At 39.2% G+C, this 13,590-nt stretch overlaps 1 protein-coding gene and 1 long non-coding RNA gene across 3 annotated transcripts in view; both read right to left on the reverse strand.

Annotated features, from left to right (window-relative positions):
- LOC307005310 overlaps positions 1–13,590 on the reverse strand; it is a 338,262-nt gene that overhangs the window by 228,380 nt on the left and 96,292 nt on the right. The gene's annotated exons all lie outside the window — the stretch shown is intronic.
- The window catches only part of rspo2 (R-spondin 2), a 58,133-nt gene that overhangs the window by 12,965 nt on the left and 31,578 nt on the right, over positions 1–13,590 (reverse strand). For both annotated transcript variants that reach the window (XM_079625333.1, XM_079625332.1), the window contains 2 exons: positions 13,047–13,190; positions 12,288–12,476 (listed from right to left, as the gene is read on the reverse strand). In XM_079625333.1, coding sequence (XP_079481459.1) covers positions 12,288–12,476; positions 13,047–13,190 — 333 coding nt within the window. The remainder of the gene's footprint in view (positions 1–12,287; positions 12,477–13,046; positions 13,191–13,590) is intronic.

Raw genomic sequence — 13,590 nt, forward strand, 5'->3', positions numbered from 1 at the left:
GCGTCATGGCGAATGAGAACATCGTAGCCCCCTTACACAGGGGCCAGACTTCAGATTTTGTCATGTACTGTACATATGGATGCAGAGAACTATTTTACACCCCTATGTGCGGTTGTCCTGGCAGGAGAGTGAACGTTCATTATGGTGGAGTTATGGGAAACATTTGGGGCCGCCGTCACCACTGGGGCTTTTCAAACAGGGGTCCATGTTAAATTCATACAATCTAATCAGTTCCTTATATAAATACACACTGAGGTGCAGCCATACTATAAAGCATACCTTTAGGCTACATCTTGAGTCAAGAAAGTACCTGTCATAGCCCTGTCTGGGCCATATGTGTTTCTGAGCAATACACCCGACCGTTTCAGATCTGTTTGCTCCCCAAGGGTGCTTCTGGAGGATGTAAGAGGAAATTGTGCGGCATGATGTGTTCTTTATTTCTCATTTCAGAAACAAGGCCTTCAATCTCCATCTCCAATGGGGAACGGAGAGGAAATCTGCCTCTTGTCTCCAGGAACCAAGTGGGTTTCTACATAAAGAGGAAGTGCCCATGAGGCAGACGAGCTGTGCCAAATCAGACACACTAAAACTGAAGAGAGTAGTGTGTAAGCGTGTGTTTTCGAGGGCAGGGACCCTCTGTGAAATGCTTCAAGTCAAGGGCGTCACGCCTGCTTTCCTTTCCTTACCTCAATTTATAAAATTCCCTTCAAAAAGCTTTCATGTGTCTAAATGGTGTGATTGTATCCTTTCGAGACAACTTAACTTTAAAGAAGAGCAATAGAAACTTTTGTACTTGCATCTGTGGGCCTGTGGGACGTGTTTAATGTTTTGAGGATCTAGGTGCAAAGGTTCCTGTCAACCCAAAACCACTCACCTGAGTGAAACTGGCAGCTTTCATCATTTATATGGAGCCCCGGTGCCAGTAATTCCCCTGGTTCTACTACAGTACTTCTGCTATAAGCTCTTTCAAGGCCCAATTGGGTCAGGGGTTTCACACCGCAGCAATGGTTAGAAAAACAGGAACATGTCAGGGAAAAGATCCAAAAGTAACTAGAGGTAGCAGGGATTTGTCCTACATCCAGGTATTAAGTATAAACACTGGAGACTTGGGATCTGGATGAACGTTGAGAGGCAAACAAACCAACTAAAACCAGCAATACTGAAGTTACAGTTCTGAATAAAATCTGCATAAATTTAGCATAAAGAAAACTAGAGTTTCAACCAAGAGCAACTGCACCATTTAAATAGGAAATTTGAGGGTATATTTTTAACTTAAAACAAGGGTTGTGCAAATTTAAGAACTGCAGAACAGGCTAATTTGCTAAAAAATTGGCTATTTATATTAAGTGAAACAAAGCTGAAGTAACAGTAAAATATGTACATTAGATTTTTAAAAAATGTAATAATTTGAAATGTTGCCTTGGCAACTAATTGAAATTCAAGATGATGTTCTAGTACTAAAATTAATAAAACGAAGATTAAAATAAATTAAAGCTAAATAATAAAAATTAGAAAAGCACATAACAAACGACTAAAACATAAACCATTAAAAGGCCAATAAACCTTCTACTTCTTTCTATTTTTTCTTTGAAATTTCTTTGAATTTCAATTAATTTTAATTCTACTTGCTTAAATGTAAAACCAAATTACAATTCAAAGGATCTCTCATTTTAGTTCCAAATAGTGCACAACCCCATTTATAACCCATCTGTTTATTTTATTGAATTTACCCAATTGCAAATTGACACAGTCTCTTTTGGCTATTCCCTACTGTGTGTATGCAAGCTTGGATGTACAAACACCTAAAAACACATGCATCCAGCAGCAAACTGGACACTTTGTTTTGTCTGGGTGTCTGTTTCGTTGGTCCAAGCCGCTGGATGTGAGTGGGTCAGAAGCCACAGCTTCCCTCAGTATTGTGAGGCTCTGATTACAAGCTGTGATGTCTCAATAAAAATGCCCGAGAGAGGACCGAGGATTTTAGCGGTTGAGTTGGTGCAACTGTGCACCAGATGTTGAAAGTCATACCCCACTCCCATCTAGCCCCGAAGAGGGGGGTGGTCTAGGACGTGCCAGTGTCCCACTGATATTGCGGGTACATGAAACGGAACCTCAGCACACATTATCAAAAGTTGAGCTTATACATTAGTGCTTATGTGTGGGAATGTATGAATGCATGTTTATTGAATGCTGTGTGGAGGAAGTGTCTTGCCTGTGTCATGTGTGTGTGTCTGTGGAGATGAAAGCATGTGTGGGGCCTTGGGGAAGAGCTTGCAGTGGGCTATGCAGACACCTGGAAGACAGAAGGGCCACATTCAAATGGCAAACAATTAGAGTGATGATGATGCTATCATGAGACAAAATAACAGCTCAAAGTCACTGTCGCTAGAATGTATATTGTGTTTGGCGCTCTAGGAGTCTCTGTTTATATCTATGACGAGTCACGTAGGTACTGGGCTACTCCACAGTGGTATGACCCGAACCAGTCTAAAATAGTCTGAATATAAACTCTTATTATAGGTGTACCTTAGTGATTCAAGACAGAAACACAGTTTAGAATGGATTCATGATGTCCTCGCTTAGAATTTAAATTTTGTTCATTTTGAACACAAAAAATTTACAGACTGCAGCTTTATTCTGCCTTTCAACTGGTAGAGCATAATGCAAGAGCAGAAGGACGGACAGACGGAAGGACGGACAGAAGGAAGGAAGGAAGGAAGGAAGGAAGAAAGGAAGGAAGGAAGGAAGGAAGGAAGGAAGGAAGGAAGGTTTTGATGCCAAGGACCCCTTTATGTTATTTATGTTAATAAATCCCAATTAATACTCTGTAATTGTGAAGTTACAGTGTACCTGAAACAAACAATTTTTCTTTTCTTCACAAAAGTATAAAAAGATCATAACAAGATATGAAGATAATGAAAACTACTTAAACTTTGACTGTCAATAGAATTAAATAATCATTATAATAATCAGGATAATCAGAAAGCAGAATTAAATAATAAAATAAAGGTGGATGTGAATAAAAAAAAAAGAATAATTATGTAAAATATACATAATATCTTACAATTCTTTCTCAAATTCTTCACAGACACCCTTTGTGAAGCACTGAGGGTCCCCAGACCCCTGACTGAAATGAAAATGACTGAATGAAATATTAAGAATCTACATGATTTGAAAAAAAAAAAGGAGGCGGCATATCAAACAGACAGACAGGCAGATAGATCCCCTTCACCCCAGTCCCTCTTTCACAGGACTCCACGTTTATGGTTCATGCCTGTGGAATGACGACGGATTCTCCATATAAAAGCCGGCGGGATCATGGGGTGTTTCAAATATTGAAGACAGTTGCTGACAGAATGACAGGGGCCATATTTATTTTGGTCAGGGAGCAGGGCACTTTGTGGGGAGTTAATTAGAGACTCCCCTCTCCCCCCTGTACAAGGAATGTAACTGTGAAGAAAAGACAGCCCAGGGCTACTGGTAATGACCTCCACTCTTTGTGGAACTCTTCAGAGATCACATTTAGGCAGAGGGTGTCACACAAATTGTACAGCAGGTGAGAAGTTGTCTGAACTGATGCACACCCTGACTGACAGACTTTTACATGGTTTCTGACTTGAATGACCTGGTCTCTCCAGTAGCGAATATTTTATTTTTATTTTTTATAATTCTCAAAAGTTGCAATCTTCTGCTATCAAGGGGGCAATTTAAAGTGACTTTCAAGTCAGAGAGTACCTTTCGTAAACACAGTGATAAACATCCAGCAAATTCTGGAGTGAGACTGAGACTCATCATGAAGCTTGATAGTTAGCAAGCTACACATGTGCCCGATTAGCAAAGCTAGATAGACAGATTGCTTTGATTATTACTTATTCTCCAAAACTTCAAACGTTTGTAGATATACAAAACTATGGAAGCCCTTTTTCACTTGAGTAAAAAACAAAAAAGGGTTTATAGTGAGATAGACTTAAAAATAAGAAATTAAGTCACATTGTAAGTTATGAAGTCAAGTCAAACTGAGATAAAGTCACAATTGTGAGATATAGGTAATGTTAGAATTATGAACAATAAAGTTGCAATTGTTAGATATAATATAAAAATGAGATACAATATAAGAATTAGAATATAAAGTTTAATTTTGAGATTTAAATTCACAAAAAAAATGAAGTTTCAAATTAAGAAATTGTTATTTTGTACAATGGCACAATTGGTACATATAAAGCAATTACAATAAAAGTTACCTTTTTCTTTTAATGGTAAAGGGCTTCTATATAAAAATAGTAAGTTACTGTATCACTTAATATCACTTAATCAGTAAGATCATAGTTGATGTTGATATTGGAGTTGATTTCAGATTAAACGATAAAGAGAAAGTAATTTCTTGCAATCAGGCACATTTAGAAAAGCCAACCGAAAATAACGAAAACTGCAATCAATGGGCTGGGATATCAATATCTCAATGACTTCTTATGAATAATTCAATAAGAATCATTAAGGATCAATAACTATTGACAAACACCATTTACTGTTGACCTCAGACCAGATGTCCAATCTCAGATGCCTCAACTTCAGTCAGGCTTTAAATGGATATTTATGTTTCGTAGACACTTTTATCCAAATCGACCTATGAGCGAGAAACAAACGAGCGATTAATCATACAGAGCCAATAACATTAGCGTTGCCGCAATACAAACTAAAAAAAAAAAAGACCAAAAGGGTATAGAGCAGTTAATCTCCAACCCTAATCAAACATACCTGAAGCAACAAATAAAGGTATTCAGGATCACTTGAAAATTAAATGCAGGTTTGTTTGATTAGGGTTGGAGATGAACTGTGCAGGACAGTCGATCGGCAGGAGCAGGATTGGGCACCCCTGGTATAAAGGTAGCTGGGAAGAGTATGGGAGCTGTTGTTTGAATGTAGAAAAGCGAGTTGGCTGTGAAACAGTGGCCAGTCAGTCCTGTAGAGTCAGCTAATTAAAGAAAGATTAGTCCATTGGCACACCAGTCACAACAGACCTGGGCGCAAGGCACGGATAATCACCCAACTCGGCAGCCAATTAGAGAGCTCCTCTTGCCCTGGGAAAACAGCGCACGCTGCGCTCCTGCTCTATCCAATGATAGCCCGCAATATTACCCAGACGTAATACACCATTTATCATTCCTGAATTTCAACACCGAGTCAGGATCTCATCGGGAGTCGTCATCTGCGGATCACTTTCTCCTGCGAGAGGCCCAAGTTTTAGTGGGAAGCGCAAGGCAGCCTGACAGTTATTAAATAAATAAGTGCAAACACACACTCTCGGCAGCAGTGGCGAGAGGCGTCCGCTATTTGTTTTGGAGTGGCGCTCGGCACAGGGCGAGCGTAAGAGACTCGCATAAGAAGTGAATTAGTTGTCTGTGGACGCTTGCATCTGTAGCAGGAATGTTTGACACTCAAAAGACGTTCAAATATGGATCTTGATTTTTGGTTTTCCAAACTAAACACAGGCCCCGAGTCAGATCATAGAGCGTAATTAAAATGCTCGGAGTACAAGGTTATCCTGCCAAGCCCCCGAATTCACTCCGCTAACTAACCATAAACACACCAGTGGCACACAAAAGAGCGCACACATTAAACCGAAACTCCGCCAGTGTTTTTTCTGTGGCACAGAGGGGCATGCCTTGCTGCGGGTCTCATCCTGCTTCCCTCAATAACAGATTAAAGGCAATTACTCCTCTGTGGGCATCACTTTACCATAGTCTCCATCTGGCTCCCAGACTGGTCTGGACTGACAAGCAGAGGATTTAGGGGGGGTGGGTGGAGCTCCATCCTCATCCGAAGACGGGAAGGCAAATAGCGCCTCTGCAGCCACTGATCTCCCCACAACTTCTAAAGGGAGTATTAGTTTCAAAATTCAAGAGCTTTATTGTCACACCAGCCATATAGAAGTATACAGAGGGGGTAAAATCCTGTTCCTTTAAGGCCCTGTGGTACATTTAAATTGACACAACATAAAGAGACACAAAATATAATATTCTGAAGAATGTTTTAGCTTTTTTGTCCATACATTACATTTTACATTTACATTTATGCATTTGGCAGACGCTTTTATCCAAAGCGACTTACATTGCATTTCAAGGTACACATTTTATATTCTTATTAGATCTTGCTTTCCCTGGGAATCGAACCCATGACCTTGGCGTTGCAAGTCAATGGGGTCAATTAAAGGTCAATGGGGGTCCAGAAAAGTGGTTTGCACAGGATCGATTTTTCACTCCTGCGCCCGCTAAAAATAAGTGTCTATTTTTTCCTGCTCCCACAAGCAACTTTTATGCTTTGTTAAACTCGAAAAATCCTGCAGGTACAGATCTACATTGATTTTTTTTCATGCTGTCGCATATACTGTAACCGAGAAACGTCCAACCCTGTGCCTGTAAAAGGCTTGTTTTTGTTAATAGACAAATAGACAGTAGACATTAACATATAACATTCTGTACCTTAAAACATAAAACAAATTTGAGTAACTCTTATTTTTAATTGTAGATATTTTTTGTGGAAGTCCAACAACCAATTTATTTTCTCCTGCTTCCTCTGCACACATCAGTATCTTCCCTCCCGCACCAGCATTCAGCAATTCAAAACTTGTCCCGCAGACCTCTAGTACAACACACAATATTGGACCCCATTGACATTCATTGAAAGGACAAAAAATACTGAGACATTTTTCTAAATATCTTTCTTTGTGTTCCACAGAAGAAATAAAGTCATACAGGTTTGGGCCACACAGGTTTACAGTACATCCATCTTCAAGTTCGAATTGCAATGGTTTGCTATCTGTTTGCAAGCTCAATTCAAATAAAATGTATTCATTTAATTTAAATTTTAAAGGCATTCTCAATTGAATTCTGAATAGCGTAAAACTCTTGCAAGAAGCCAAAGTGTCTAAATGATACATTTAAGACTGAGAAAGGATGATGAGCAACCCACGAAGGACAAGGAACTGTCACAGATATCAGGGCATATAGGAAAAACGGTATGTTTCTCCTGTTTCAAAAATGGGAAATCAATTTCACCATGCAAGGCTCTTTGGCCCTGAGCTATAGAATCTAGAAACCACAGAGAATCGTTACGAGAAGTTGAGCATGCATATCATTGCACTATGGAGTCTTTCTTGTTCCTGAAGTAAAATCCCCCACTCCCCCGATAGAGCCACTCATAAGTGGCGCAGACGTGGTTATGAGTGTACCAAAATGTCATTCAATACATAATTTCTAGCTGTCTGAGAATCTGAAAGCCGCTTTGCTACGAACAGAAAAATGATCCAATAAGTCTCAATGTCGTGTTTGTGTCTGAACCTCAGTCACACCAAATACAATCTTAGGGAATTACTACTAGGATTAGGGAGATGATTGGAGGCAATAAGAGTCTAAGTTGTTTACACAACATTTAATACAATTGACATTAAGTAACCTGCTGCTTGTTGGTCGCAAAAAGGCAGAGGGCTAACAATCTTTGTGGAAAACCTTTGCTCCAGGAAGGAAGGAAAATCTATCCACAGAACAGCAGTTCTACTGACAGACGCTCCCTGCTGGAATATCACTCTACAGAGCACTTTCATGGCAGGATTGTCTTAGCATTGCTCTCTCTCTAGTGTGGCTGGTCAGTCAGTTGATTTGATGACAGGGGCTTGGTTAGGTGAAAGCTAGAGCTCAGCAGGCATTTCATTTTCGCGAACAGCCGGGCGACTATTAATAAATTGTGTTTACAGCCCACTCTATACACCACCCTGAGGAGTCCCGCCACGCTGCCAGAAAGAGGCCGTCTAGCCTGCTGGGAGAGCGTCGGCCCGGCAACCGACTCCCAGATCCTAAATAGAAAAGTGAACGATGGCGATATTCAACAATAGTCAGCAAGACGTTAATTCAAAGTTCATTTTATTTGATTCATTCAAACCAACAACGTGTGAGTTTGATACTTAAAAAAAGGGGAAAAGATGATTAATTGAACTGTTTTATAAGATTCATTTGTTTGTGAAATGGACTACACTATATCTATAATGTTTTTCCCTATATAATGTAACGATCAGATTTATAAATTAATTTAAAATTATGATTGTTTTTTTGGTAACACTTTATAAAAAGACAAAATCAGGTATTAGGATTAGGTATCATTAAACATTTACAGAATTTAAAAATATATATATACTTTATAAAATAGTTTTACTTTATTTCAATAGTCTACTTTAGACATTCTACTAACTATAAGTCACTTTTTAACTACATGTCAACTAACTCTCATGTCAAGAGTATTAGTAAATTGTTATGGTTAGTGGAATAATTTGGCATGTACCGCATTTACACTGCAGGTCTTGATAGCCAATTCTGATTTGTTGACTATAACTGATTTTTTTGACGACCAGTTTACATCTTTAAAAGTGGCCCATATCCGATATCTGCATTTACACTATACAGTTGACGACAAAAACCAAGGTAGATGTACTGACCAGGAAAAGGAAGTAAAAACAGATTTGCAATGGAAGCAGACGAAATGATAATACAAGCTTTTGCTTTCTGCACCACCTTTAAAGGTCAGCAAAGCATTGGGATGAGCCTTCGCTCTCCATTGTGCCATTGAAAAGAGTCATGTGATTGTATTTGGTGTCCACCTGAGTTGTCATTCGCCACCGTCGCTTTTTCAATGACGTACGACTTGCATTGACGGGAAAATTTGATCTGTCCCCCAATCTAAAGTAATTGTAAATATCTAAAGAAAAAATGGCATACTACTCACTGTTGCACTGGTGCATGTGAGTGCTTTAAACTACTGGTGTCCAGATGTTTTTATCTTTTCTTAAGTCGTTTGTGCGTCAAGTTCAAGCTAGGGTCTGTAAATGACGTCCGGCGACATTTAAGCTCAAAGAAACGGAAGCTGGATGATCAGATAAACAATGCCAGAAATATATTCACATGTATAACTCCTCTGATGTTATTTACCTTCTCATATTTCCTGCCTTTGTCTAATCCATAGCAATCTGCAAAGTCTGCTGTTACGTAATCTTATACCGATTTCCACAAGCGGGTGTCTAGTATCTAATGTTATGTGCATTATGGTAACAGGGTCGTATTCTAGCACACTCCCCCACAGTCACCTTTTACCTCATTTTTCTTCTCATGTAGAGCAATTTGCTTGGCAGCAGGGCATACATAAACTTACACATGCGTACATGTTTATAGTCTGGCTGTAATCCTATTTATGTCTCACAAAGTAATTTGTTATATTGCAGAGCAAAGCTGTCGTATTAGGTAGCATTCAGGGACTTATTGGTAAAGTCCTTGGAATCCAGTGTAATGTAAGAGGTCAGTCGGGGGCTATGTTATCCTGGCCTCTCGTTTAATGAAGACTCTAAACCAAGCGCCCATATCCTTATACAAAGGCTTTGGCTACTTCCTGGTCACCCATGCACGATATTTTATCTGCCATACCTGCACTCGGATGGAAGACAATGACTATAACATCATTATTTCTATAGAACATCACATGAATATCTAAAGGGCCTATTACACCTGGTCACTTCATGTGTTTTTACTGATCAGATAGCGATCCGATTTGTTAAAACTGTCCAATTCACACTTGGCCACATAAATGTTCCTATGCAAAACAAATATGAATCTGATCTTTAATTCCCGCTCTATATATTGCTAATTTAACGGTGTTCACGTCAGAGAAAGCAACAGATATGGGCTGCATTTTATTTATAATCAGTTAATTTCAAGATCAAAGACTGCAATAGGAGAGAGTGGCATCAGTACTGGTGAGATTATTTAGTCTCACTACTTTTAATTAAGATAAGTGTGTTTTGAGCTTCAGGATGCAACGTCAAACTTTCAGTTTTACTCAGCTACTCATCTGCGGCGGGCCACGTGTGTGTTGCATTAGTGCTGTCAAATCTGGCCTCCGGGAGCAGGTATAACACTCGCACACATTTATTTTTTAATCAGTAAAAATTGCATATATGTGCTTTCAACAACCAGATGCATTTACACTTGTCCAGTTTAGTTTGGAATGCGACTCAAAACGCCTCCTGAAGTGGTTTGAGTGATTGGATTTAAATCCATCCCAGAGTTTTGGAGAGTGTTTACACCTGGTCTTTAAAAAAAAAAAAAAAGTAAAACGCAAGAGTAAACAGATGCATAGAGTATTATTAATATTTCTCTAGTAGATCTCCAGAACATCAGTTAAATGCACTGCCTTATACAACAAACAGCGTAGATCAGTGTAGTCAACATTTATAAACAAATGGCTCTTATGAATTGGTTATTTTCAGTGATGCAACTGGTTCTTTTTAGTGAATTAAAAACAACATGACCAGTGTAGCCTGATTCACTATCAAATTACGTTTATGAATATTATGAATGAGTCTTTTAGTGAATCAAATACACAATGTGCGACCAGTGTAGCTCAATTCACAGACAAATAAATCTTATGAGCAAGTGCTTTTTTTATTATTATGAAAACCATACAGCATGACTAAGTGTAGCCAGTTAATTAACAAATTATATTTTTAATTGGTTCTGTACATCATGCCCAGAGTAGTCAGATTCCCAAACTAATGACTCTTAATATGTGGTTATTTTAATGAATTGTTCAAAAATACTTTACTGCTTTTAATCCGTTATACAAATCCTTTATTGGACTGACGAAATAAAGTATTGTGTCAGTATCAGTACTGACTGATTGTCCATGTAACAAATTGCTGTTAAACATTTCTTGGTAAGTTCAAATTCTATTTATATGCTATTTTTCCAGTTAATGACTCATAATGACCATATTACCATGTAGGACTTTTCCATAAGCTTACTTGGTTATTGGTTTCTAAATGTAACAAAGGAGCGGCTCCACTCCGTGTTTAATTAAGACTTTAACAATGGCTCCTAATCGCTGACCTCAGATGAGATAATTGAAACCAGGAACCATGCATCACAATGCCAGTTTTTAATTAAAGATGACTATAAAGTACTTTTGGAAAAGGTCAGGAGGAACTGAATTAGGGAGGGAAAAATTCCTGTGGAGAGAGCCAACATAGGGTACAGAAGGAAGACATGCCAGAAAATCACTATTTCCAACCTTCGCTCCGCACCTTACAAGCACCGAAAGGGGAAAAGAGCCATGTGACATGTCAGAAACATACTTACTCAATCAGCACGTCTCTAAAACAGCTGTCAGAGTGCATATGTACCAAAGTAGACTCATTTTTTATTTCTTCCAAATGATTTAAATGAAGATGAATGGATTCAGTTTTAGCGATGCACTTCTCAAAACGAATAGCTCATGGATCAAAATTCAGTGGCTGTGACATGATACTATGGTGGATATTATGGAAATTTAGATACAGTACGAGACTGAGGTACCTAAATAAACAATGGAAAGTGAGCAAGTTGAGCTTCATATTGCCTCAGGTCTCCGGGTTGACAATTAACCTTTCCATAATCAGTCAAAAACTCTCAATGTGAATGTGTTGTCCTTTACTGACCTCCGAAATTGAAATTGCATGTGTACTTGGTGTGACAGTATCATAAGTCAGTGACCACAAAAGATTTAAGTTTGTTCAGGTGAGCAGAAAGAAAAAAAGCTGCGAGGAAACGTCTCGATTAATTATCATCGTGAGTTTTCCTGATAAGCCCTCCTGAATACGGCAATTATTTCCACGAGTAAACTTGGCCCATCTCTTCTAAAACTAAACACTTTATAAAATATGTTTCCTTGGCTCTATTTACTCAAAAAATATTTTCCCTCCGATTTGACTTCTCGTTTTAGTGGTAAAATACATGCACCACCTACCGCAAATAACTCTCTTATAGAGAAAGGAAACAGAGTACCATTGAGGAAACCTGCACTTCATACTTTAAGGAATTCCACTGGGAGGAGAGGAGAATAAGTGAGAGAACACATATGCTCTCAAGAAAAGAGAGAAAAAAACCTAAGGCGAGCTGGCTAAAGTGAGCATGGAAAAATACTAATAAATCATGAATGAAAATGCCAGTCGGCATTGAAAACCCAAATAGAGGGCGAAAACCCAATCGGCTGACTTTTCAATCCAAAAATACAGAGCTCAAGATTAAACAGGTGAGATGCAGTTGAAATGGCCACAGTTATATTTCCTTCTTTAAGTGGAGAAGGTTTGGAAATCTATTGAAATTGATGATTTGCAGATGGAATGAATGATTTTTATCTTAAACCAAGGCTTGTATTGAAGGCATGAGCAGGCCTAGATCCACATATGCTGATCCAAGCACACACACACTCACCTCTCCTGCAATGTCGCATAGCCATTTTGCATCTCCTGGACTCGGCGATGGTTGGACATGGTATTGTGTCCTTTGGTGGCTTCTTCACAATATGCCGTGTTCGGGTTTCCAGACCCCACTTGAAACCACAAGTCTTGTTTCTTCTGGCACAGGTCCCCCACTCACTCCACTGGCCCACCTCACAACCCTCTATTGGGTGAAAGAAAACTTATTAACTAGTTACTAGATGATGATGATAATGAAAACCAATGATAATGGCTATGAAGGTTTGGATATGATAACATATCTAATGTCAACAATATCTTTATTCAGAGAAGTTTTAGGTTAAAAAAAAAGAGATAGAGGTTTTGAAAGTCTTTAGTGGAATGAAGCATTGGATATTAGAAAAAGATGATATTTGTAGAAATCCGGCTTAAACTGGTAGCTGTGTTTTTGCAATATAGTAGCTGGTTCTAGTCTAAAAAGGTAATTAACTGTTCCAAGGCTGGTCATTATCTGGCACAAACTAATCATTTGCTTATTGACCAGCAACTATGTCCCAGAAGCCAGTTTGACCACCTTAAATTGGTTTGACTGGTTTAAGATGTTTAAATTGCTGGTCTAAGATGGTCTAGCTGATGCAAAGGACCATCTTGGAACAGCTAAGGCGCAAACCAGAGAGATTTTGTGATGGTGTCATTACAAACCAGTAATCATGTACCAGAACAGCTAACAGATTTATCTGGATTTTCCAGTATGCTTGTATAAAATGATTCTTACCTCCGCACTCCATGCTGTCCTCCAGCGGAGCAAAGCCCTCCGGACACTTTTCGAAGCAATGGCCCTTGTGCAAGTAAAAACCAGGCTTGCACTTTGTGCAGAAGTCTTTGCTAAAGCAGGCCTCACAGTTATCTATCCTACACCCTGTGAAGAAACAAGAGAGACAGACGTCAGTCGGGACAGCAGACAAAACCTCCTCATCTGGAGCAGACTGAAGGGTGGGGGAGGGGATCGACGTGAGAGAGGGATTATAAGGTTGGGAAAAAGGCATTTTGATGCCATGTGAAGCTTTTCACTTCAGGGGAGTGAGATATTCCAGTGCAACTTCCACTGACATGCATGTTGAGCCAGGGAGTGTGGGGTGTGAGAGTTTTTAGGGCTGCATAGAACTCCAAAGATGTGACGACATCCGCAATGAGGAATTACCTCACCATGACCCCTTCACAGAAGAAAGGAAAGCAGAACATCTCAGCCTCCAAGAGTACAGAGTTAGAAGGAAAGTTTGGCTCTCATTCGCTCTCTTGACCGAGCAAGTGGCGGCACA

Source organism: Phoxinus phoxinus (assembly GCF_949152265.1).
Source record: "Phoxinus phoxinus genome assembly, chromosome: 10".
Lineage (NCBI taxonomy): Eukaryota > Metazoa > Chordata > Actinopteri > Cypriniformes > Leuciscidae > Phoxinus > Phoxinus phoxinus.